Genomic DNA, 22,918 nt, shown 5'->3' with positions numbered 1-22,918 from the left:
AAAAAAAAAATAAAAATAGCTTTTTTTTTTTTTTTTTTAATTATACAGGTCCGCCAGTACACAGCTCCCCACGGACCCAACCAGCTTGCTAACTGGGACACCTCTGACAATGAACCATTGAAACCGCACAAAATTCACACTTCTGGATACATTACGGCTACTGTACTGTTAGGACAGACCCTAGCATCATGGTGAAATGTGCTTATTGTACAATTTAAACAAATATAGGACACGCATAAAAGTTTGCAACAATAACTGCACAGAAAAAGCCATGTTTCTTTAGCCTAACCAGACGCAAGGCAAAGTGTAAACTAGCCACTCAGCTTCCATATGACAAATATCAATCAACACTTTTCCCATTGAGAAGCAATCGTTAAATATACATGACGCTGCATTTCTGAAATGTGCCATGTCTCTCAAATTTCTCACAGTAATGAAACTGCATTTGCTACACCATGCATCCCAAGGCTGCTGAAGTGACACCACGGTAACACATACATATATATGTGTGTAGACCCATTAGCACGATCACACTCAACAGCTGCTGCGTGGAGGGAGCAGCCAACCCGAGACTCCCGTGCTTTTGTCCGCTCTGACCCTGGCGTGGAGCCTGATCAGACATTGGGAGACCCAACGGTAGTGCTGACCCTACACCAACTGCTTTTTGGAGAGTGACCTCAACCCCAACCTGCCCCCCACCCAAAACACACACACACACACACACAAAACAATGTCCTACACAGCACTCTTATCCTCCTCCTCCTCCACTACTGGCTTCCCCAAGCCTCCATCTCTGGCTTCCACAAAATACATAATTGAGGCTCCATTTTTCATATGTAGATGCCCCTGAGTGCATCCAGAGGCACAAAACAAATGCGTTTGGGGGCAGGACACCAGCTGGCTATACACCTTTATTTCAATATGCTCAAAGATAGCATTAGATTACGATATTACATCATAAACATATGCAGTATAGGTCAGTGGTTCTCAGCTGGTCTGTTATAACCTCGAAAAGTAAGGAAAGAACAATGCTAAATGCATATGATATAGCCTAGTGCATAAAATTACCATATTTTTTTGTTGCTGGCATTAAATTAAACTCCCAATTTAACTAGATGCCAACATGGATAGGTTGTGAAATTCAAAAATAAAGGGTGAAATGAGGAAAAGTATGGTTTGTGTTTGTATTTTGTACGGTGAAACTTAAGAAAAATATGTTTGACATTAAAGATTTTTGGTTGATTTGGCACAATAAACAATTTTGGCACAGCCACTACATCATACCCAATGTAAAATTTGGGTTTTGAAGCAAAACTAGTTGAGATGCACAGCTATAGGACAGTTTTCTGAGGTGGCACCAGGTGTAATAGGTGTTGCATGATCAGAGACAGAGAAAGTTCAATATAAGTGCATGAGAATAAAGTAAAATACACACTAGGGCTGCACGATAAATCGCATGCGATATTTAACGCGCATCTTATCAGTAAAGCCGGTTCTGTAATCAGCGGTAAATCTCCATCACGTGCGTGCTTTCACATTGAGCAGCATTAACTACACAGAGCCGTTGTTCACTGACGAGCTGCGCAAAACCACGTTCATATTCGCGCGATTTTTTGCGCACCTCGTCAGTGAACAACGGCTCTGTGTAGTTAATGCTGCTCAATGTGAAAGCACGCACGTGATGGAGATTTACCGCTGATTACAGAACCGGCTTTCTGACAAGATGCGCATTAAATATCGCATGCGATTTATTGTGCAGCCCTAATACACACAATACATTAAATGAATATATGCCACTGATAATTTCTATAAATATTTGGGAGTAAAATATTCATAATTCTGGAGTAAAACAGTCCAGATTTCGATTATCATAATATTTCAGTGCATTGTCAAGGGTTAAGCTCACCTCGTAAGATGTCTTGTGCTTGTTCCCCAGGTCAAATTTCCCCTTTAACTCATTGAGGAGCTGCTGCAGTGTGCTTCTCTCCTCTTTGACACTATAGTCTTGATCCAAAAGAATATAAGCCCTCCAGTTGGACGAGTCGAAGCCCCAGTGACAGGTTCTGTTCTCCAGCCTTTTATGACTGTGCACCACAAACTTGTGGGTAGGGAACATGAGCCTGCAGTCCAAGCACTGTATGCACGCCGCGTTGGGGCTCGTGTAGAGCTCTGGCACGAACAGGCCCTTGCACTTCCCGAAGCATTTGTGATAAACTTTAAAGCTCTTCTCCGTTCTTTCCAGCTCGATGGAGAACGACAACTCTTTGTCGGCGTGCGGTGGGAACGTTCCGCCGTAGATGAGGGCATTGCAGAGGCGCTCGGCGTCCGTCTGGGTGATGAGTCCGCATGAGGGTGCCGAGAAGGGCAGGACGCCCATAACTTTGAGGATCTCCAGCTGGTCCGCCGTGCACCTGGAGCAGTAGATGTGGAGGTCGTCGCACACCGAGTTGATCTGCTGGAGGGAAAAGTCTCGCAGGACGCTGTTAAGGATCTGAGGCAGGCAGAGGCGCTTTTCGCCGCCCACCACAAAGCACGAAATGGTCTCCCGCTCCAGGACCGTCTCGCACCTCTCGGTGGAGCGGTCGGACGGGATGAAGAGGGGCCCCGGCATGACCGGGGGCGTCTGCGCGGGGAGGTTCACCATTACCTCGGCGCTCTTACCGTCCTTCTTGAACAGCATGTCCTGCTGCCACCTGGCCGAGAAGGCTGCCGGTCCGCCGAGGGAGCTCATGGAACTCAAGTGAAACTGCTTGAGAGTTTGCTGAAGTCCTGGATGCGGCTGAAAGCTGGAAGCAGCCTCCATGTTTAAACCCGGGCAGTATGATCACAACAGATTCGGTGAATGTGAACGGAAAGAGTCGCAACAGTCCATGTCAGTTCGGAAAGCGTAAAACACCGCCTTGTAATCCATTCAACTGTTTCATGTTCAAATCCTAAATCGAACCAGAGTTCCGAGTGAGGACAAAATCCTCCTTAAAGTGTAAAGTTTTGAACGAAATGTAATTCTCAGTCCGCCGGTTTCACAGACCCGGTGCAACTCACGCGCAAAATGTGTGCCTTGTGTAAAGCTCGTCGGCGCAGTTGCCTCCGCCTTACTATGAGAGTATGCGAGCCTCTGTCTCTCTCTCCCTCTCTCTGTGTTTGTTTGTGTCTGGTTCAGTCATTGAATCCCGGCCAAGAAAGAATGTGACTGACTCCCCGGGCTGGCTGTTCCATGAACAGTTCTCCCTCCCCCCGTAGCCTGAGCAGCTGCAAATACGGGAACACAGACTACACGTAGAACCATTGCGGCGCAGCAGCGGGAGGAGGAGGTCGAGGAGAGGTGGAGTTTACTTACAGCGGCTATAGTAACTTTCATTAACAAACTTTAAAGGTAATAAACATTACATAAACTGCAAGAGCAGTAGTTTATGTAAATTTGAATATGAACGTATATGAATCAAAGTATCGTGAAACTAATGTAGCCTACATTAAATCTCAAAAGGGGTTTGTTTTGGGTTCCTGATTCCGCTTATTACAAGCTTATTAAACAATAGACCTATAACATAAGGAACACTGCACTATTAGGCCTATTAAAATATCACTATTATTAGTAGCAATAAGAATAAAATATTACAGATAGCCGTAGATTAAGTCTAATAATAGCCTACAACTAATAATCATGTTAAAGCCACAACTAATCATCGTTATTTAAAGTGTTTGCAACTCAATTTTTAAAAAATATAGCCTACATCGAATAGAAATTTACAATTAAAATTTTGTCTGAAAAGTACATACCTTTTGGGGTCAGTAAGATAGAAAATAACTAAGTTATTACTTAAGGACAGTAAAAACATTAATGTTGCAACAACAACAAAAAAGTCTAACAAATGCTGTTTTTTTTATAACTTTCTATTTATCAAAGAATCCTAAAAAAAAGTATGTTTCCACGAAAATATTAAGCAGGTTTTTAAGAAGAAATGTTACTCAAGCAGCAAATAAGCATATTAAAATGATTTCTGAAAGAAATGTGACACAGAACACTGGAGTAATGGCTGTTGAAAATTTATATTTGCCATCACAGGCGTAAATTACATTTTAAAAATATATTAAAATAGTAGTTATTTGTAATCATATTCAGTGTGATATTGCTTCTATCTCAAAATGTCATTATGACGAATGTTCTAAAATGTAAGATTACAGTTTAGTGAAGGGATAACTCATACTGATTTGTTTAGATTGGGTGATATGTAACAGCTTAATTTGTTTTTCATGGAACTTTGAAAAACAAGCATTTGTCTAATGGTTCATTTTGGCACATAACTGGGGTTGCTTGAAATTCAACCCTTAGTTCACAGTCACCGTTCTATGAAATCCTGGTTCTTGAAATTATTGACTATATGTTAAGCTCTTGGGGGGAACTCATGAATGCAGTTTGATTTGGCTTCAAATACCTGTCACAATACAGACCCCTAAGTTTGACTCCACACACAAGGTGATGTCTGAAATGAGAAAAAGTAAGTGAGAGTAGGTTGGGAAAATAGGCTAAATTTGATGATAAATGAAGAGGGGGAAAATGGTACAAAAAAGTTGTCATTGGCAGTGACACTACAATTACAATTTCAACTGGGAAAAGATAAATAATTGTTGTTTTAAAGGAATAATTCAAAAATGAAAACGTTTGTCATTCACTCACCTTCATGTCGTACATCGTACCACATCCACTCTGCTAAACTAGATACAAAGTCAAACGAGATGCATCATATTGAAAAGCTGTTAAAAGTTACAGCTGGAAAAGTGCAATCAAATTTGTCATTGACAGCAACTCAATGTTGTTTAGACGATTCTCAGCCACTAGGTGGCGCTACAAACCAGCACATTGTTTCTCACCTTAAAGAACCATAAAGATGAACAAAAACAGATTTAAATAATTTTATTATGTCCCACAAGAAATAAATAAAATACAGGTATTTTCTGCTTTAAAATTTGAATTGTATCAATTACACAATCTTATTCCTTTTGTCACAAGTAAATCTATAGCAAAGCCACACCTTTTACCAAGATTCTACACCCTAATGAAATGATTAAATGGAATTAAAACAAACTAAACAACAACTCAAAGGTGCTACCTGCAAAGGTTGGCTAACAATATATTTTTATAATTAAAAGTGGTCAATCTGCAGCATGATGGCTTGTTTGTCCCATCAAACTGCAGGTGGAATAGTTAGTCCATCTTTAAAATCTAATTTGCACTTCAGTAATTAAGTGTCGAGTTCCCCAAGAAACAAAAGTCCCCCAAGGTGCATTTCCATTTGTTATCCAAACCCTTCTATTTATATCACTTATTAGAATTTCATATTAATGCAGAGTTTGTTCTACAATAACATAAAATATTCCTATGAGTTTTGAGAATACTTTTAATTCCATTCTATTTCAATAAGTTTAAACGTTGCACTCTTAAAATACAGTGAACAATACATTTGGGAAAAAAAAGACAAAGTTGCAAACAAAACAGACAGTGACACAATGTTAACAAACACATACTGAAAAATGTATTACATTATTAGTTGGAGTGGTACTGAATAAATTAGTTAAGTAAATTAGTTGGAATTAAATCTTCTATTTTATAAATTAATTTACCATCCCTGCATTTTATGGCCACAACAGTACAATATCTGGTTCAATGTATTATATATTCAGAGTAAAAAATTAAGCAGAAAAACTAGAACATTCAGATGTAAAATAACATTTTAAAATCCTTTAAAAAAATGTTTTTGAAATTTTTTTATTAATTTTTTTATTTCCAAAAACAGTATTTGGCATTTCCAACATGGCAACCAAAGTTTGATGGGATTCTTCAGTTGTAATTTATTCTTTTATAATAATTTGTTTTGTTTTTATTTTTTGCAATGTACAGTGGAGTTCTTTGGAAGTAAACCGTGTAGTTCTTTGGAAGTTCAAAGAACCGTGTAGTTCTCGTTCTCTCTTTCTCTCTCTCTCTCAAGAGACAGGCTGTGGCATTCATATCCTTCCTCAGAGTTTTAAATAAAAAGTACAATACACTAGTCTAATCCATTCTTCAAATATAAAAAGTTCTGTTAAAAAACATTCAAGTAGGCTTTAGTGTTTTGTCCAAGAAGCACTGACAGCGTATCCTACTGAAGGTATCCTATTTCATAATTTGGCAGATTTTGAGATACATTTATAGCTCTAACTAAAATTTCTGTTTCCGCACAGATGAATCAACATTTTTCGAACAACCCACAGATGCAAACACTCAACAAAATCCATTGATCGAAATCATTACACTACTTCTGTGGGTAGTTGAGGGGGCTTGTCCTCATACTGTGGTGGTGGGGTCAGCGGTTCAATGGCCACCACCCCACTCTGTCCAGGGTTTTGGATATTCAAACGAATATCCTTCACGTGGAGTTTCTCAGACTTGATCCTGCGCACTCTGAGAGGTCTGAGGATGCGACTGGCCCTGCTGCTGCTTCGAGCAGGTGCCGCAGGCTGGGGTCCGGGGCCAGGAGCTGGCTGAGAGGCCTCTTGGCCATTACCTTCTCTAGGCTGTTGGGCTTCATTTTCAACGGCACCAATCAGATCCTCATACGAGGGCAGCTGGTAGCTCTGTCGCAAGTTGCTCTGCCGAACAGGGTACTGTCCACTGGTGACTGCCTCCTCATAGGTGGGGACATCATAGCTGGGTGCTGGTTCATCAGTTGATCTAATATTATATATACACATAGAGAAATTATGACATGAGTTGCATGCAGGTGAACATAATATTTGGTCAATATGCTAGGGATGCATGATATATTAAGAGATTTTTTTTTTTTGAGAGGGATTTTTTTGTTATTCATTTCAAATTTTTATTAATTTAGCAATATTGTGTGTGTAGGATCAGTAATTAAAATTTTTTTTTTTTTAAAGAATCTCACCAAGACTGCATTTATTGAATCAAAAATACATTAAAAACTCTAATATGCAATACCACCATTTCAAATAAATGTTTTCTATTTAAAAATATTTATTCCGGTGATGGCAAAGCTGAGATTTCAGCAGCCATTATAACATAACATTACTTATTATTATCAACGTTAAAAACAGTTGTGCTATGCTGCTTAATATTTCTATTTTATGATTCTTTGATGCATGAAAAGTAAAAATAAAAATTGAAACAAAATAACAAAAATAATCCTTGCTGGGAAAAAGCATCAATTACGTTAAAAGAAAAAAAAAAGGAAGGAAGGAAGAAAGAAAGATTATTTTCTCTAATTGTATACATCTCAGACTTTTATACTGTACATTATGCTGTTTTGATGCTTAAATTGGTTTGTAGCATTTAAATAACAGATTTTTAAAAACATTTTAATACTAATATCAGGGATTTATATGTTACTGGCCATGAAAATAATTATTAGCTTATCTTTATCAGCTTTAATATTTTTTTATGAGTTTTAATATCAGTGCATCCCTATACAAAAACCTGGACATTAACCCTTTCATCTTATCGTAACACCAGACAGAGAAAGTTTAATGAGTATAGAGCAGTACTCACTCCTCATCCTGATCTCTATGGACATTATCCACATAATCAGCACCGCCTGCACCTGTAGTTTCCCGTTGTCTCATTTGCTTCCTGTTCCTCACCCTGAGACATACAGCAAGGAGCAACATGGCAACACCAGCTCCAACCAGCACAAATGCAACAGAAGATGTTTTCCCTTCATCACCGCTGTCACTGCCGTTGTTCGTGTTTGTAGCATTGTGAAGCTGTGTCATTTCAGAAGGGACTATGCTCCACACGATCATGACAACACCGAGTGCCACTAGGCCCACCCCCAGTGCACAGAGAGCATACTGGGAGCCTGAGCTACTGCCCTCTCTATTGGTGGGTGAACGCCTGCTTCCTGAACACAGAGGCTGCCCACTGGAGCACATAGCTGTAAATGCTCCTCTTCAATACTCACGAGCATACACTTACACCCGGAAGAGTGGCCCAAATGTGGAGGATGAGAGTAGCACTGTGACACGAAAACAAAAAACAGACACAAACGTTATAAACATTTCAATGAGGAGGAAATACTTCCTGGAAATGACTGGGAATGGTGCCCAAGTATCAGAAGAAAAGGGTTTCTGTATTTCAGATCATTGGAGACAGATTCCACAACAAAAACGCCACTCTAGAGGTCAAACAGAAGCATTTAGCATGTCATGGAAAAGATTACCATGTATGGACATGATAAAACTTGCTACAAGTCTTCATAAAAATTTTAGTATTGTTTTTAAGTCATGCCAGACTCATATTTGACCTTATAATTTGTAATGCCGTAAGTCGATCTTCCGATGAAACGGCAAACTTCTCTCTGGTGACATACAGTGCCTTGCGAAAGTATTCATACCCCTTAATTTTTTTTCACATTTTGTTATGTTGCTGCCTTATGTTAAAATGCTTTAAATTAGTTTTTTCGCACATCAATCTACACTCCATACACCATAATGGCAAAGCAAAAAACAGGGTTTTAACATCTTTGCAAATTTGTTAAAAATAAAAAAACTTAAATGATTCCATTTCATAAGTATTCATATCTGGGACAGTTGAAATTTTGCTCAGTAGAAACAGGTTTGCGTCAAGCCACACATCTGGGGAAGAGTTCAGAAAAAAATTCTGCTGCATTGAAGGTCACAGAAGTATGTAGTCTCCATTACTCTAAGTGGAAGAAGTTTGAAACAACCAGGACTCTTCCTTGAGCTGGCCTCCTGGCCAAACTGAGCAACCGATGGAGAAGGGCTTTGGTTAGACTGGTGACCAAGAACCTGATGGTCACTCTAGTTGAGCTCTATGATCATATGTGGAGATAGGAGAAACCTACAGAAGGTCAAACATCACTGCAACACCTCCACCGATCTGGTCTTTATGGCGGTGTGGCCAAACTCAATCCTCTCCTTAGAGACACATGAAAACACACTTGGAATTTGCAAAAAAAGCACCTAAAGAAACCTCAAATTGTGAGAAACAAGATTCTCTGGTCTGATGAATCACAATTCCAAGCATCATGTTTGAAGGAAACCAGGCACTGCTCATCACCTGCAGAGTAGCATGCCAAAAGTAAAGTGTGCTGGTAGCAGCCTCATGCTGAGGGGCTGTTTTTCAGTGGCAGGGACTGAGGGAGTCATCAGAGCAGAATGAAAGCTCAATGCACCAAAATATTGAGATAGCCTTATTAAAAACCCAGTCCAGAGCATTCAGAACCTCAGACTGGGCAGAAGGTTCACCTTCCAACAGGACAATGACCCTAAGCACACAGCAAAAGTGGCTTATAGACAACTCTATGAATGTCCTTGAGTGGCCCAGCCTGGGCTTGAACCCAAACAAAAATTTCTGGAGAAACCTAAAAATGTGCGTCTGCCCCCATCCAACCTGACAGAACTTAAGAGGTGAAGAGGTGAGGAGAATAATGGCAGATAATTGCCAAATGCTGATGTGCAAAGTTTGTCGCATCATACCAAAGACTGTAAAGGTGCTTCAACTAAGTACTGAGTTAAGGGTATGAATACTTGTGCAATGTACTTATTTCAGTTTTTTTATTTTGAATAAATTTATGAAGATTTGACTCATACCAAAGACTGTAAAGGTGCTTCAACTAAGTACTGAGTTAAGGGTATGAATACTTGTGCAATGTACTTATTTCAGTTTTTTTATTTTGAATAAATTTATGAAGATTTGACAATTCTGTTTTTGCTTTGTCATTATGGTGTGTGGAGTGTAGATTGTTGTAGGAAAAAAAAAGAAATTTAAAGTAGTTTAACATAAGGCAGCAACATAACAAAACTTGAAAAAAATTAAGGGGTATGAATACTTTGGCAAGGCACTGTATGCTGGACTTGTCCAATTATTTAGTCCACTACAACCTCGCCCACCCCTTTCATCTGTTATGAGCCCTTACACTGATCACAGGTCATGATGGTCGTAAAATGCAGTTTCAGAATTTCATATTGTTTCTTGAGGTTACTTTATAAAGTTTGTAACATTTTTTGCAACAAAAAGGTCTCTCTCTATTTAACTAACAGCAGTATTGCTCTTGTGATTGATGGACAGACATGAACACACCTCCTCGTGTTAAGGGGAAATCATGACATCACGATACTTCTGATTTCAAATCTGGCGTTTCAGAAGGGTAGAAAAGAATAATTCATATTTTAAACTGGGGAGTTAGCTCTGAGTTTTGAAATTTGCAATATGTTTTAATTGCAGAGTAACCTCTTATATGTGTAAATATAAAGTACATTTTGATTCTCCATTTTATTACCACTTTAAACAAAATTACTATAATAAAGTCTAATAATTTTTCTGAGAAAATGGTGTTTTGTACTATAAAAATGATATTGAAAATGGCATAAATATGGTCTAAATGGAAGTACAGTGATTTGCATTTACGAGTAAGTCACTTTCTTTGATACAAAAGGAAGGTGTCAATCAAAGAATTATAGTTAACATTATTTTGAACGTTGAATGTAAAAATCAGTTTGTAGGCATTTTGTGCACTGTTCATGAACAACCATAAAGCCTGGCAGAAAATACAGTGCAACTCATTTAGCCAGTTTATGAGTCAACAAGGCTTGTGCAACAAGATGTTTCCCATCATTCTGTACACGTAACAGTACAAAAATAATAAAAAACACAGATAAAGCATCAACTACACAACCGATGGACATATATTTATCTTCTTTTTGTTGCACAAGCACTAAAAAGCTTCTTGTTTTCGTCAGGATGTGATAAAAAGAGAAAGAAACAAGAAATTGCAGGCAAAAAACAAAATTATGATTTCTGAACTCCTCAAATGACAGCATCATTATTACATACTTTCAATGTTATAAAATAAGTGCATTAAAGATAATATTTACAAACACTTCCATAATCGTTCCCACATCCATATTCACTTTCATAACATAACAACAAAAGCTTTCAACAAAATGTCAAAAAACTAAAGTAAAGGTTAAGACCCATCAGAAAGACACTGGTTTCAAGCAATGAAAAAATAAATCACCTAAAACTGATCCAGTGCACAGAGGTTAGGCTGCTGCCGTACACTAACTGTTGCCATAACAACACAGCATTGTTCACTTGTGAATGTGGGCACTTCACTGTGCTCAGAATGAAAATGGGGAAGGGGTGTCATTTTAGGTAAAAGCTACTCTAAATTCACATTAAAACTGGGCAAACAGCCTCATCTATTAGCAAAACCAAATTCCCTGTAGGTGAATTCATTTTATCCTTGCAAAATGCTCACAATTTTTAGTATATTTATACAAGACGTTCTCTTAAAATATTTCCCTGTTACAACATGTAAATACTTCTGTAAATGTTTTTGTAAATGTGCAATGTTAGGCGGCTGTAGATATGCACGTTTTATCTTAAGATGACATTTGGAGTGGTTTTTATGAACGTTTTACATTATGTGTTCAGGTAGACCACTAAAAAAGACATCACAATTGCAGGCTTTGTGGGACCTTTCAGAATGACTCATCTGCCTGTGGGTGTCATTTATTTGAAGGGGAAGAGTAAACCGTCAAATATAATATCGATTTACAACAAGTGGCTTGAGGAAAAAAGAAATCAAGGATTCTGTTATTCATATTTTGAGCGGAATGAGGAATGCAGATGGAAAGAGAGCAATAGTCTGTGTAGAAACAAAGTGTATAGTTGGAGAAAGCCTTACATGTTTAGGGGCACTAATATAACACGTTTTTCACAGAACAAGACATGACAAGCACTGCAAAATGCACACACTAAATGTAAAAGCCTGCATTTGTTTCTCAAGACTAGCAGGAAGAGTCTTATTCAAATGGATTTTTAATTCATCCTCAGGAAAGAGATGCTATGAGAAAATTACTTCTTTTTTTTTTTTTTTGCACAATTCTCATCTTAAATGAAAGCAATACATTAATCACATGCAGATTTGGGTACGTGACACGTCTACAAAGGAGTCCATGAGAGCAAAGAACATTAAATTCTGGTCAAAACAAAAGAAACATAAAATAGGGAAATATGACAAAAGACCAGGAAGGCCTGTCCAAATACACAGAGTAACTCTTGCTCCCTATCCTGAAGTAAACAGACACTGGACCACAGGTCACTAAATACCCCATCTAAACATGCACCCCATGACCTTATCTGAGCTTATCTTAACTTATTCTTACAGAATACAAGGCAGGATTGTTACATAATTCAATAAAATGAACTGGTTGCATTTGTATCTTGTCTAGAGTACAAATTATGTTCTTATAACACTGGTTATACAAACTAAATACAATTAGTTTGTAACTATGGGTAAAATAAGGCCAGTCACACTCATTTATACTCATACTCCAATCGTCATAATAGATAACTTAAAATAAAAGTGATTAGACGGACTTAGCATTTAAATCTTGTGACTGAAATATGTCCCGAGAGCCTTATTCTTGATATACTCCCTCCATATCGAATTATGAAACAGAACAACATATTTTTGGAGTAATTAGGGTTGTGGCCTTGAAGTGAATTACAAAGATGAGATTTAAACCAAAACCTCCACTAATTCAAAGATGGAGAGAAACCTATGGAAACCTAACAGATGGAGAAAGCAAAACATGAGGTTAGAAACCAATCTTTTAGTTTGAAATTGATGATGACTATATTTATTTATTTATTTATTTAAATTAATGAGCTTTAATAGTGATGTATAATTATTTAAAGTGGTTTCAAAAAATAATATAAAACGGTTTACAGATGTATGTTGTTTTATTAAAAAAATTTTGTTGTGTAATTTGTTCCATTTTAATTTGCATGTTAGGATTATATTAGATTGTCTTGTTTTAATGTAAAATAAGATGAAAAAAAATTAAACATATTTGACAGTGTAATCCGTGGTCAACTTAAATATACTTTAAAACGAAGCGTTTGAGAGAGGCGGGGCATAGAGGACTTACAATAATGTACAGTATTTGAAAAATAATGTGTTTTTTGAACATTAAAGCATGTCAACATATTCTGTTACACCAAATACACAAAATAATGATCTTTAAAAAAGCATCATATGACCCCTTTAATACTGATACAAGCAGACATTATGGTTACCATGGTAACCATCGTACCTTTAGTTACCATAGATACGAATAAGCCAAAGTAGCATACTACTATTGTTACTGTGGAAACCACATCACAAATGAAATTTTTAAAAATTGTGATTCTGTAAGTTTCTTACACTGTTTGGCAGAGATACCATTATAATTTATGATGATTCCTATTTAACAATAAGTAGTCATCTTGGAAATTTGCCGGTTACCATGGTAAACCTTTATAAGGGCAACCCTAGCAGATCGTATTTCTGCCGTTTTCCAGCGTCATTTGTTTACAGTACAAACCACCCTGGGAAAATGAAAGACCTTAAAGATTTTGTTTTAAAGATTAAAATGACTGACCAACTGGAAACAGGCCAATTGTAGACAATATACTATAGTTTAACTCAAACTATATTACTATTAGTTTAAAAAAACGATGACATCAGATAAAACATGAATAATTGATGTATGAATGTCATCTTACTGACATGAAATATCACGAGGAAGATTCTGGCTATCATTCACGATATTTGTAAAGTAAGTTATTTGAAACAATAAAAGAAACTTTGTAACAGTGACATCCTAAAGACTCTCCGGTGTTACTTTCTGTAAGCTAAGTCAGACATCTTAACGATGCCGCATAACGCCAAACGTGACAAAAAAACAAGGTGAAACTAAAGTTTATGGCCTAACCTAAGTTCCGCGGAGGTTCAACGCCCTTCGCTCCTTGTGTCATGAAAGTACCTGAGGCAGGTGTCGCTCCCAGCCGCAGGTGAAACGAACGTCCTCAGGATCCTTTCATTCGCTTAAGGAAGGAAAAGCTGAATGAATACTATAACTCCAGTCCCACTCTCTCTGCTTCGAAACTTTGTGGGCTTAAACAGAGACAGGAACTTTGTTCAAAATCAAGTCGAGTGCTACACCTCATTTGTAAAGAGTTGAGTAGGACGCTTGGTCCTAAAGCGAGTCGTATTTCATAGAGAAATAAAACAGCTGACCATGGTCCTACAAGCCGGGAAAAAAAGGGTTTCCTTGGGAATTACCTAGAGGTTTTTACAATAGCAGTTTCGGTGTGTGTGTGTGTAGGCTATAAGAAGTCACTTATGCTCACCAAGGATCAATTCATTCAATAAAAATTAAATATAAACAGTATTATTGTGAAGCACAGTATTCTTACAATTTAAAATAACTGCTTTTTAATTTGATTTTAATGTCATTTATTCATGTGATGGCAAAGCAGCCATTACTCCAGTCTTCAGTGTCACACATGATTTTATCAATATTAAAATGTTGTTTCTGTGCTGCTTAATATTTTTGCGAAAACGTTAATAATTGTTCAGGATCCTTTGATGAACAGAAAGTTCATAAGAACAACATTTATTTGAAATAGAAATATTTTTTAATATAAATGCTTTTACTGTCATGCTTGATCAATTTAATGCATCCAAGTATTCATTTTTTATAATTAATTAAAATTAAGTATTAATTTCTTAAAATCTTACTGACCCCAAACTTATGAACAACAGTGTATAATATATAAAACTAAACCAATAATCAAACACAAACCAACACTCAAATACATGTATGAAGAGTTTTATTTTTTTATACAGATTATTGTGTCAATGACACATGGTATGTATCTATGTACAAATGTTTCTCAAAAGTACAGTTTCACTAATGCCACAAGATACAGTGATATCAAAATGATTAGTGATTGCAAAACACACCGTAACTGTCTTGAGCTGTGCATCCCCTAGCGCTGGTATACTGTGCAACTGACGTCACACTGTCTATCAAGAGACAATCTGAGTCAAACCCAGCAGGAAATCTGTGATTCATAGTTGCAATTCCTGACCAGATCTTAAACAAGATCTGAAAATAAGATATTAATCATCGAATCGTGTTATCTAACCTGCTGTGTGGACCCAATGACAGAGGCTATTTGCATAAAAGGCCAATGCTGTTGCTCAGTAGCTGTATAACTTGTTTTGCTCTCATTGCCCTGTGGCTTCATGTGGAAAAACACAGCTGTAGAGTATGCCATGCATGTGCTGCATTGGCTTGTAGAATGTATACTGCATTTTACCTTTCCATACATTCTTCTGGGAACCCTGCTTTTGACAGAAAATGATTCTCTGACTCCTTAAAGAGAGGATTAAAGGCTTTCCAACCAGATCACGCTTTCATTTCCTTATTGTGCAATGCATTTATATACATATATATTCCATTGAACTAACTGAACTGCATGCATGGTAAGACAGAGATGTTAAAAATCACAAACAGGGAATAAAAGAATAAAAAAAAAATTTTTTTCTTTCGTTCCCCTAAAGTTTTTTTTTTAATGTGGGAAAACTCATTTCAATTAAACTGGAGTGATCCTTATGAGACTAATCTATTATCCACACTACTTTGCTACTAAAGTGGTGGTTGCTTTTAATTTTATATGCAAATGAGGCTTGTGAAAACACAAACATCTTAGCAGATGGCAACAGATGTATTAAAACAAAGAAAAGACGTCACTGGGGCATTCAGTTGTTTTCACAATATATTCACAGCTCTATTCCTCATTCCAGCATTTTCTGTAACCTTAAACAAGCACAGTGTTGTGATGACCTTGATAGAGGGAATGGACATCTGGACATGTGGTATTGATTTTTAGCTGCATACCTACAGTTCTGACTGAAATTTACAGGAATCAGGACAAGTTCATCTATGTATTATGTTAGTAACAAAATATTTGCTTTTTAATACAGCATGTCTATAAAATGTCTAATTAAGTGCCAATACAAAATTCTCGAAAGTGCAAATGGTCAATTCTCAAACCTCTTTTACAAATAACTGAGCTCATTTGGTCCATTTAGAGGTTAGGGGAGATTCATCCTTCCTAAATCTTCCAAGGCAAACACAAACCATTGCCCTCAGACATTAGTGATCTCTATGCTTGAGTAACCGTGCATGGGACTGCCCTTGGTTCTCTGCAGGATCTTGATGCGATCTTCTCTGGGTGGTGATCCACAGCCGCCTTGAAAAGTCAAGTCTCCCCCAACAGTGACCAGTGGATTGAATCTCAAAGGGCTCTGTGGAATGACAGAAATATTATTTAATCCTTTTACAGATCATTAACAATAACATGTAGGTGCACAGACAAAGTTGGTCAACAACAGGACAGCCCATACCTTGCCAACTTTTTGCCTGGGAGAAAATCCTTCCTCAGTTTTGCGGCAGTTTGAGACAGGAGAATGTGTAGGAGTCCCCTCTTTCCTGTAGTCCTGAGCCTGGTTAGTTCTGTAAGACAGAAATACTGCTCAGTCACACTCGTAAAGTCAATACAGTTACTGTTATTCTGCAGAGATTATTAATCACCAAATAGATAAATACAGGTAAATGAAATGCTGATTTGAGTTGAAGTTTAGTAATGTATATTAAATATAAAAAATTATTTTACAAAGCTCATCGGTCTGAAAAGCGAGGTGTGCTGTGATTGGCCAGCTATCCAGTGCGTTGTTATTAGCAGAATACCTCAATCGTGTGACGGAAATGTTATGCCCCTTACCATACTGTGATGCCGTGTCCCGGTGCGACGAGACAAAAACAATAAAACCCATTATAAACAAGGCATTTGTTGCATCCAGTGGGGACATCATTACTGATTATAATGACTTATACTGTCTTTTTACGCGTTGCATTGCATCGCGCCACGTAAACATAAAACCATGTCTGCATTTGTGATCGGAGAAATGACAAACAACAAGCGCTACTCTACACTGCTCAAAACTCGCGTTTGAATCGTCAGTGGCGAGTCAGCATCATTTGTCAGCATTATAGACTGTATAGGTCCAAAGAGATAGGAAAACTTGAAATCGCATCATATGACCCCTTTAACAAATCTACATAAGCGTAAATAAAACCTACCAATAATTAAAATATTATTACACAAAAATCCAACCTCTTTGTTTTGCATAAAAAGACCAAATTTAAAAATGTGATATTCAAAAGCAAACATTCTTTGTAACTAACCGCTCATATTATTTTATTTTGTGTCTCAAAGGTGCTTAAAAATATTACATACTGTAGAAAAGATGTTCTTGGTTCAATATCTATTTGACAAAGCGTACAAACACGAGTGATGTGAAAGTAGCGCCGGTCTTTTTTGGAGGAGCGGACTGATATTCACGGACGACCACTGGGCGGTGCTATTGACCAATCAGAATCGAGCATTTCGAAGTGCCGCGTAAATTGCTCTTTGAAGTTTGAAATGAGTGGTATAACGATAAATAAATTTAAAAGTGTTTTAAGTTTGACGACTATTGCTCTAATAACTATCATTTGCAATACAGCTTTTTAAATATACTGCTGGACTTTGTACAAACACGAGAGATGTGAAATTACAAACACGAGACATGGCAACGCTGTATATCAGTCCGCTCATCCGAAAAAGACCGCTTTCTCGGATGAGCGGACTGATATACAGCGTTGCCAAGGATGACGGCGATCGCTGGATGGCACGATTGGCCAATCAGAATCGAGTATCCTGGAGTGCCTGGAAGAGTTTAAAGGCTACTTTGATGGTTGACGACTACTAGTGCTCTAACTAGGTTATTACTTGCAGTTTAGATTGTCATATACTGCGGGACTATAAAATACTTATGACTCTACTGAAATGAAGCTTCACACACCTTGCTGGGTTGAGAAGCACTTTCATTTCCTCGTATAGATGACGATGGATCATGTGTTTATTGCTGGTGATGTCTAGAGCCTTGGCCATGGTGTCAGCGCTGAAGGTCGGATCTAGAACCATCACTGCACCATGGATGCCGCTGTTCTGAAGGCTGTCAGCATATTCCTGCATAAAAGACAACATTCAACAGGTTGGGCATTTTATCAGATATGTTTATGACATTTATATACTGAATATGAGAACGCTGAATATTCCACATACACTGCTGTTGAAAAGTTTTTCTGAAATAACCTTTTTTTTATTCAACAAGGACATTAAATTGATCAAAATTGAAAAAAAAAAAACGTTTAAATTGTTACAAAAAAACTTGAAAAAAAAGTTAAGCAGCACAACTAATTGTTGGCGTAATGTCTGTTGAAAATTCAGCTTTGCCATCTCAGGAATGAATTACGTTTTAAAATATATAATAATAGAAAACAATTATTTTAAATGGTATTAGTGTTACACATCTTACCATATTTTTTATTATTTTATTATTATATAATTTTGATTAAATAAATGCTGTCTTGGTTGGCATTAGAGACTTCTTTCAAAACATTAAAAAATCTTACTGACCCCAAACTTTTGAATGGTAGCGTAAATTGTATGAACTTTGTATTACCTTAAGATCAATGTCTCTGATCCATTTAATGACACGGTGGCTGGTCCAGACCACCGGATCCAGATCTCGATTTTCACACTGAGCACGACGTGCCTGTATAGTCTGCAGAGACATTATGATATTTTACAATATCACCAACAACTCCTTCACATTTTATATTTTCAGAGTGGATGCAACAGTGTATACAAAAAATTCTCGCCTCTTTGTCAAAGTTGAGCATTTGCAGAAGCTGAATGGCTGACAGGATGCTGGTAACATGAAACTTGTTGGTGACATTAAAGATGGTCTCCAGGTCTCTCCTTGTGATAGAGTTCAGTACTCTGCCATCCACTAACTGGTTGTGGAAGACCTGTGAGTACTGTGGAAGCCCGACATCACTCAGCCAGGTCTTAGACACCCAGTGATGATCCATATCAGCAGCTTTCGAAAGCCTGAGGGTCACAAATGTAACACAAAACCAATGCCAAAGCACTATAATATGCGCCACCTGTGTGTTTGTGTGGCCGCTCACCCTCGTCCATTCTCTGCTTCTCGGTAGTCCTCAATAGCTAAACGGAGCTTCCTGCGGTGCATGGGGCTGTTGATGCCCAAACCCAGCTGCAGGTCCTCATCGGTCAACCCCAGCAACACCTGCAACAGGAAGCAGCTCACTGTGACATCATCACATCACATCATCGCAAGGTATTCCGGTTTAACGTAATCATTTACTAGATTAACGTCAGGGCTCAATTTAAGCATCGGGGAAGTAAATATTTGTTGGACGTTAAGATAAAGTACTAATCAGCAGCCACAAAACTGAATGAATGAACTGAATGTTATCTTAGGATGTCACTTAATCAAGGAGAGGATTATAAATGGCTTGTTAGTTATGGTTATTTGCATTTTTGCCTTTAAGGTAAGACACTACAGGTAAATAGGGTACATTTTTAACTAAAAGAAATCACCATACTTTCCCCAGTTGATTAATCACAGTACATTAAGACAATTGTTTTGTATTACAAGTTTTCTGAAATGTTGTTTAAATATGCAAATGAGGCATTATTTCATTAAATTAACACTGATTTGCATAAATGTCCAGAACAGAAATCTGAACACTGGATAAAGCCAGGCTAATATTTTTATTTTTATTTTTTTTTTACAAAGGGATTTTGGATATCTATTTTTATCACTCCAAAAATCGGAAAATACTGTCAACAGGCAGAAAAAAGTGTAACTGAAATCTACAGATGCAAATAGATAAAGTTGAATAAAATAAACACTTAAATACGTATTTTGGATGTCTTCTTTCCAGTAGTTTGAAAGAAGACACTTTATAAGAGAAAAATGTTCCAAAATCTCAAAATTTACCAGTGCATGGAAAAAAGAATGGTTTTCTCTGTAGTACCTTGTCTTAAAAAGGGCTAAAATAAAATGCATGATAAGAATGGTAAGAATTGGCAAAAAACAACAACAAAAAAAACATTTACCTTCCCGCTCTTGACATTCTCTGAGCAGGCACGCATGTACATGGGCATTGCCATGACAACCTCCAGCCAGGCCTGCACAGTGACTGCCCTCCACAGAGACATGGGCTTGCTGCGTGTTAGCTCCGCCTGCTGCAGCCGCTCCAGCTGCTCCTCGCCATCTGATAGGCTGGGATGGTTCTGGCTGGAGAGGCTGTCTGAGTCTGGATTGGTCAGGAGGGGCAGGAATAGGAGGGGGGCAAGTTTAAGGGGTTCAGAGGGGTTGAGAGCAAAACAAAAATGCCTTATCCATTCTGCACATGAAAGCTTTTTATTGCTGTCAGGAAAAGCACCCACCTCCATATCCTCCTGTTTCATTTCAGTATTTTCTGCTCTTAAAATGCTTCTTAAATGACTCATTGCTTTCTAGCGAGAACCAACAGACATAATAAGGCCTGCGGTCAACATCGACAGGCCTTATCTATCCTTACACAACCCAGACACATTTACCACCTCAGACATTTACTACAAAACCACTTCCTTCCCCTTCTTGTGTGAAGCTAACATTTAATTTACTTGCTTTTTATGCTAATCTACTAACTAGAACATTTTACTGCATTGTTTACTATAACACAAACAAATACATTGCTGTCACAGTCCTTTTTGTTATATAGTGCATTGACTACACTGTAAAAACAGTATTTTAAATAAAAATGATTGGAGTACATTTGATAAGAAAATACTATTTCAAAATAGAGACAATTTTGTCATTTGTAAAATTTCTGAATGAAAATTCATTCTACAGCATTTTTTAAATAGGCCATTTAAGTTTAAATTCATAAAGAAAAAATGTGTATTATAAAAGTTATTTATAGTATATTGTAATTTATTATATTTTACACATTCCATTAAACCACCACACCAAAGTCACCAGATTTTATGAATGCTGCATAATGCACAACTGTAGTTTCACGTGTATACCAGCAGGTGGCTATAAGCGCTGAGCTAATGCTGCTGCAGTGATGTTATCCTAAGGTGCTCGATATTCAGTTGAATCTGTTTGAATTAGATGTACAGCTAATTATTTAGATTATTTGGTGTCTAATATAGCCCTCCTAACGCTAAAAGTGTGTCCTGGCAGGTATAAAACCAGATTGAAGTCACTCTGAGGGTTCAGACTGAATCATCCTTCTCTTAAGGCTTCATCAGATTTTAATTAGCTGAAAAAATTACCTCTATAAAACTCATTATCTGATGAGCATCGGGGCAGAGGACACCTATTTCGAACCTTTACAGGAAACAGGCACTCGTCTAAGCAAAGACAGAGCCTTGACCTTGTTCGAGACATCTGAGAGCATCTGCTGGCTTATGGAAAAATGGATTTTAATGGAGATTGCAATCTGTTTCCTTTTCAAGTAACGAGAAGGAAAAACCCAATCGCTCTGAATTTACTGTAGAAAAGCTCTCCAGCATCCTTCGTGAGGCTGTAAATAGAAAACTCTCATCAAGGAAACCTACTTAATGTACTTTTTTATGATATATAAAGATATAATCCTCAATAAATGTGTAGCATTTTTAAATAGACCCTTAAACTAAATGAAATAAAAATCAGTTGGTCATGAGATGATGTTTTGGGTAGAGGTGCACATGACCGTGCTCATGTTTTGGATAACGGTGTACATGATAGACTTGTTCCAGTTGACATATTCATATGAGTTATGAATGTAGTGAGTTTGGGGCATTCTCATCCACTGAGGTAAGACGATGTTAGGACACGTGTTAACACAGATGGTGGGTAATTACAAACGGAGAGTAGAGTGGGGTCACCCCAAACCACGGCAACCCATGAACAGGAGGGTTAAGAGGAAACAACTCGCATACAAACACACACACACACACAGGGTCAAGAAGAAAGGCACATGAATGTTGGGTTATGTGTTTTTATTTTAAAATAAGTTTTATTTTAATAGTTTTTTTCCTCTTTAAATCTCCAGAATGTTAAAACCTCCTCAACAAGTCTGTCTGTAAATTCAAAGATAGTCTGGTTTCATTGAAATGACCTCTTTTCTAATCTTTAAATAAAGGTCTTTAATAAATTTAATCTTATATCTGACATAATCTACTTTACAAACCTTACAACATAAACTCATTAGAATGACATGAGAAATGAAGTTCATTTTAATTTAAAAGATCAAAATAAAGAAAATAAAAAATAAAAATCAGTGCCACCGAGATGCAAAGGAAAGCTTGAAACGGAAAGAAATATGTGATATGTCAGCAAGACAATAGTCATGACATCATTGGGTTTAACATTAATGGAAAATAATGTTATGGAAGCAGGGTGTTATGAGTTCTTCAGTTTGCATTCTATTTGCACACTTGAGAGAGCAAAAAAAAAAAAATATTCCTATGTATTTTCTTTTGTACTGCAAGCTGCACTATAACCCTTTGGCACTTTACTGGTGTAAGGTCAGCACCTTAGTTTAAGTATAGTCCAGATTTGTGTGTAAATAATTTATGTGGAAACAAACTTCCCCGATATCACTTCAAAATCTAGCATAACTCCTCACAGGTTATAAAATATGTGGCTTTTAAAATAGAAACAGTCTAATAAATAATGCTACATGTCTTTTAACAAAAAGGGGCAGTCACATCGGACCACGCAAAAACGATTCGGACAAGGCCTGTCTGAGACATACTGTAACTTCAGTCCAATTCTAACTGAATTACTCCATCCTTTTGTAATCTGTCGTCATAATGGAACTAAACTGCCTAAAATATAATTTATGCAGTCTTTCCAGACGATAAAGTATAGATTTTGGGAGGGTTTCATTTCACATTTGTCAAGATTAAAAAGATCCTTGGTGCAGTCTTGCAAGAAGACATAATACATAATAAAATATTCGCTTTCAAATGATCATTATCCTGGTTTGGCAGCTGTCTGAGTGTAACTCTGAGGTAAACACACAAAATTCACCTGTTAAGGTGCGATCATATTTAACATTGCTTGATGCAATTTCACAGGTGAGATCCAGTCATTTCAATAGGAATCGT

At 37.3% G+C, this 22,918-nt stretch overlaps 3 protein-coding genes across 4 annotated transcripts in view; all 3 read right to left on the bottom strand.

Annotated features, from left to right (window-relative positions):
- LOC107749451 (ski oncogene-like) overlaps positions 1-3,337 on the bottom strand; it is a 34,922-nt gene extending 31,585 nt beyond the window's left edge. Inside the window, exon 1 of the mRNA XM_016564612.1 lies at positions 1,907-3,337. Within this exon, the coding sequence (XP_016420098.1) occupies positions 1,907-2,803 (897 nt within the window). The 5' untranslated portion in view covers positions 2,804-3,337. The remainder of the gene's footprint in view (positions 1-1,906) is intronic.
- A 2,447-nt stretch (positions 3,338-5,784) lies between these two features.
- tmem51b (transmembrane protein 51b) lies at positions 5,785-14,048 on the bottom strand. 2 transcript variants are annotated; one of them, XM_016564615.1, is made up of 3 exons: positions 13,777-14,048; positions 7,541-8,006; positions 5,785-6,706 (listed from the first exon to the last, which is right to left on the bottom strand). In XM_016564615.1, the coding sequence occupies exons 2-3, from the start codon at positions 7,921-7,923 to the stop codon at positions 6,283-6,285; spliced, it is 807 nt and encodes a 268-aa protein (XP_016420101.1). In that variant the 5' UTR covers positions 7,924-8,006; positions 13,777-14,048; the 3' UTR covers positions 5,785-6,282. The 2 variants fall into 2 exon arrangements, with proteins under 2 accessions (XP_016420101.1, XP_016420100.1); XM_016564614.1 differs by having other exon boundaries at positions 13,828-14,048.
- A 674-nt stretch (positions 14,049-14,722) lies between these two features.
- Positions 14,723-22,918, bottom strand: part of LOC107749453 (kazrin-like) — a 146,848-nt gene continuing 138,652 nt past the window's right edge. Inside the window, exons 11-17 of the mRNA XM_016564616.1 lie at positions 19,889-20,088; positions 18,934-19,052; positions 18,622-18,853; positions 18,423-18,524; positions 17,760-17,926; positions 16,260-16,368; positions 14,723-16,160 (exon numbers count right to left, since the gene is read on the bottom strand). Of these exons, the coding sequence (XP_016420102.1) occupies positions 16,002-16,160; positions 16,260-16,368; positions 17,760-17,926; positions 18,423-18,524; positions 18,622-18,853; positions 18,934-19,052; positions 19,889-20,088 (1,088 nt within the window). The 3' untranslated portion in view covers positions 14,723-16,001. The remainder of the gene's footprint in view (positions 16,161-16,259; positions 16,369-17,759; positions 17,927-18,422; positions 18,525-18,621; positions 18,854-18,933; positions 19,053-19,888; positions 20,089-22,918) is intronic.

Source organism: Sinocyclocheilus rhinocerous, unplaced genomic scaffold (assembly GCF_001515625.1).
Source record: "Sinocyclocheilus rhinocerous isolate Xijiao unplaced genomic scaffold, SAMN03320098_v1.1 scaffold889, whole genome shotgun sequence".
NCBI lineage: Eukaryota > Metazoa > Chordata > Actinopteri > Cypriniformes > Cyprinidae > Sinocyclocheilus > Sinocyclocheilus rhinocerous.
The sequence above is the reverse complement of the archived record's forward strand: the minus strand, read 5'-3'. Positions and strand labels throughout refer to the sequence as shown.

Bases quoted from the DNA above. Each gene is read 5' to 3' on its own strand.
- tmem51b (XM_016564615.1), bottom strand. From the start codon at position 7,923: ATGTGCTCCAGTGGGCAGCCTCTGTGTTCAGGAAGCAGGCGTTCACCC. The intron at 6,707-7,540 runs GTGAGTACTGCT...ATATAATATTAG, and splicing joins CATAGAGATCAGGATGAGGA to ATCAACTGATGAACCAGCAC.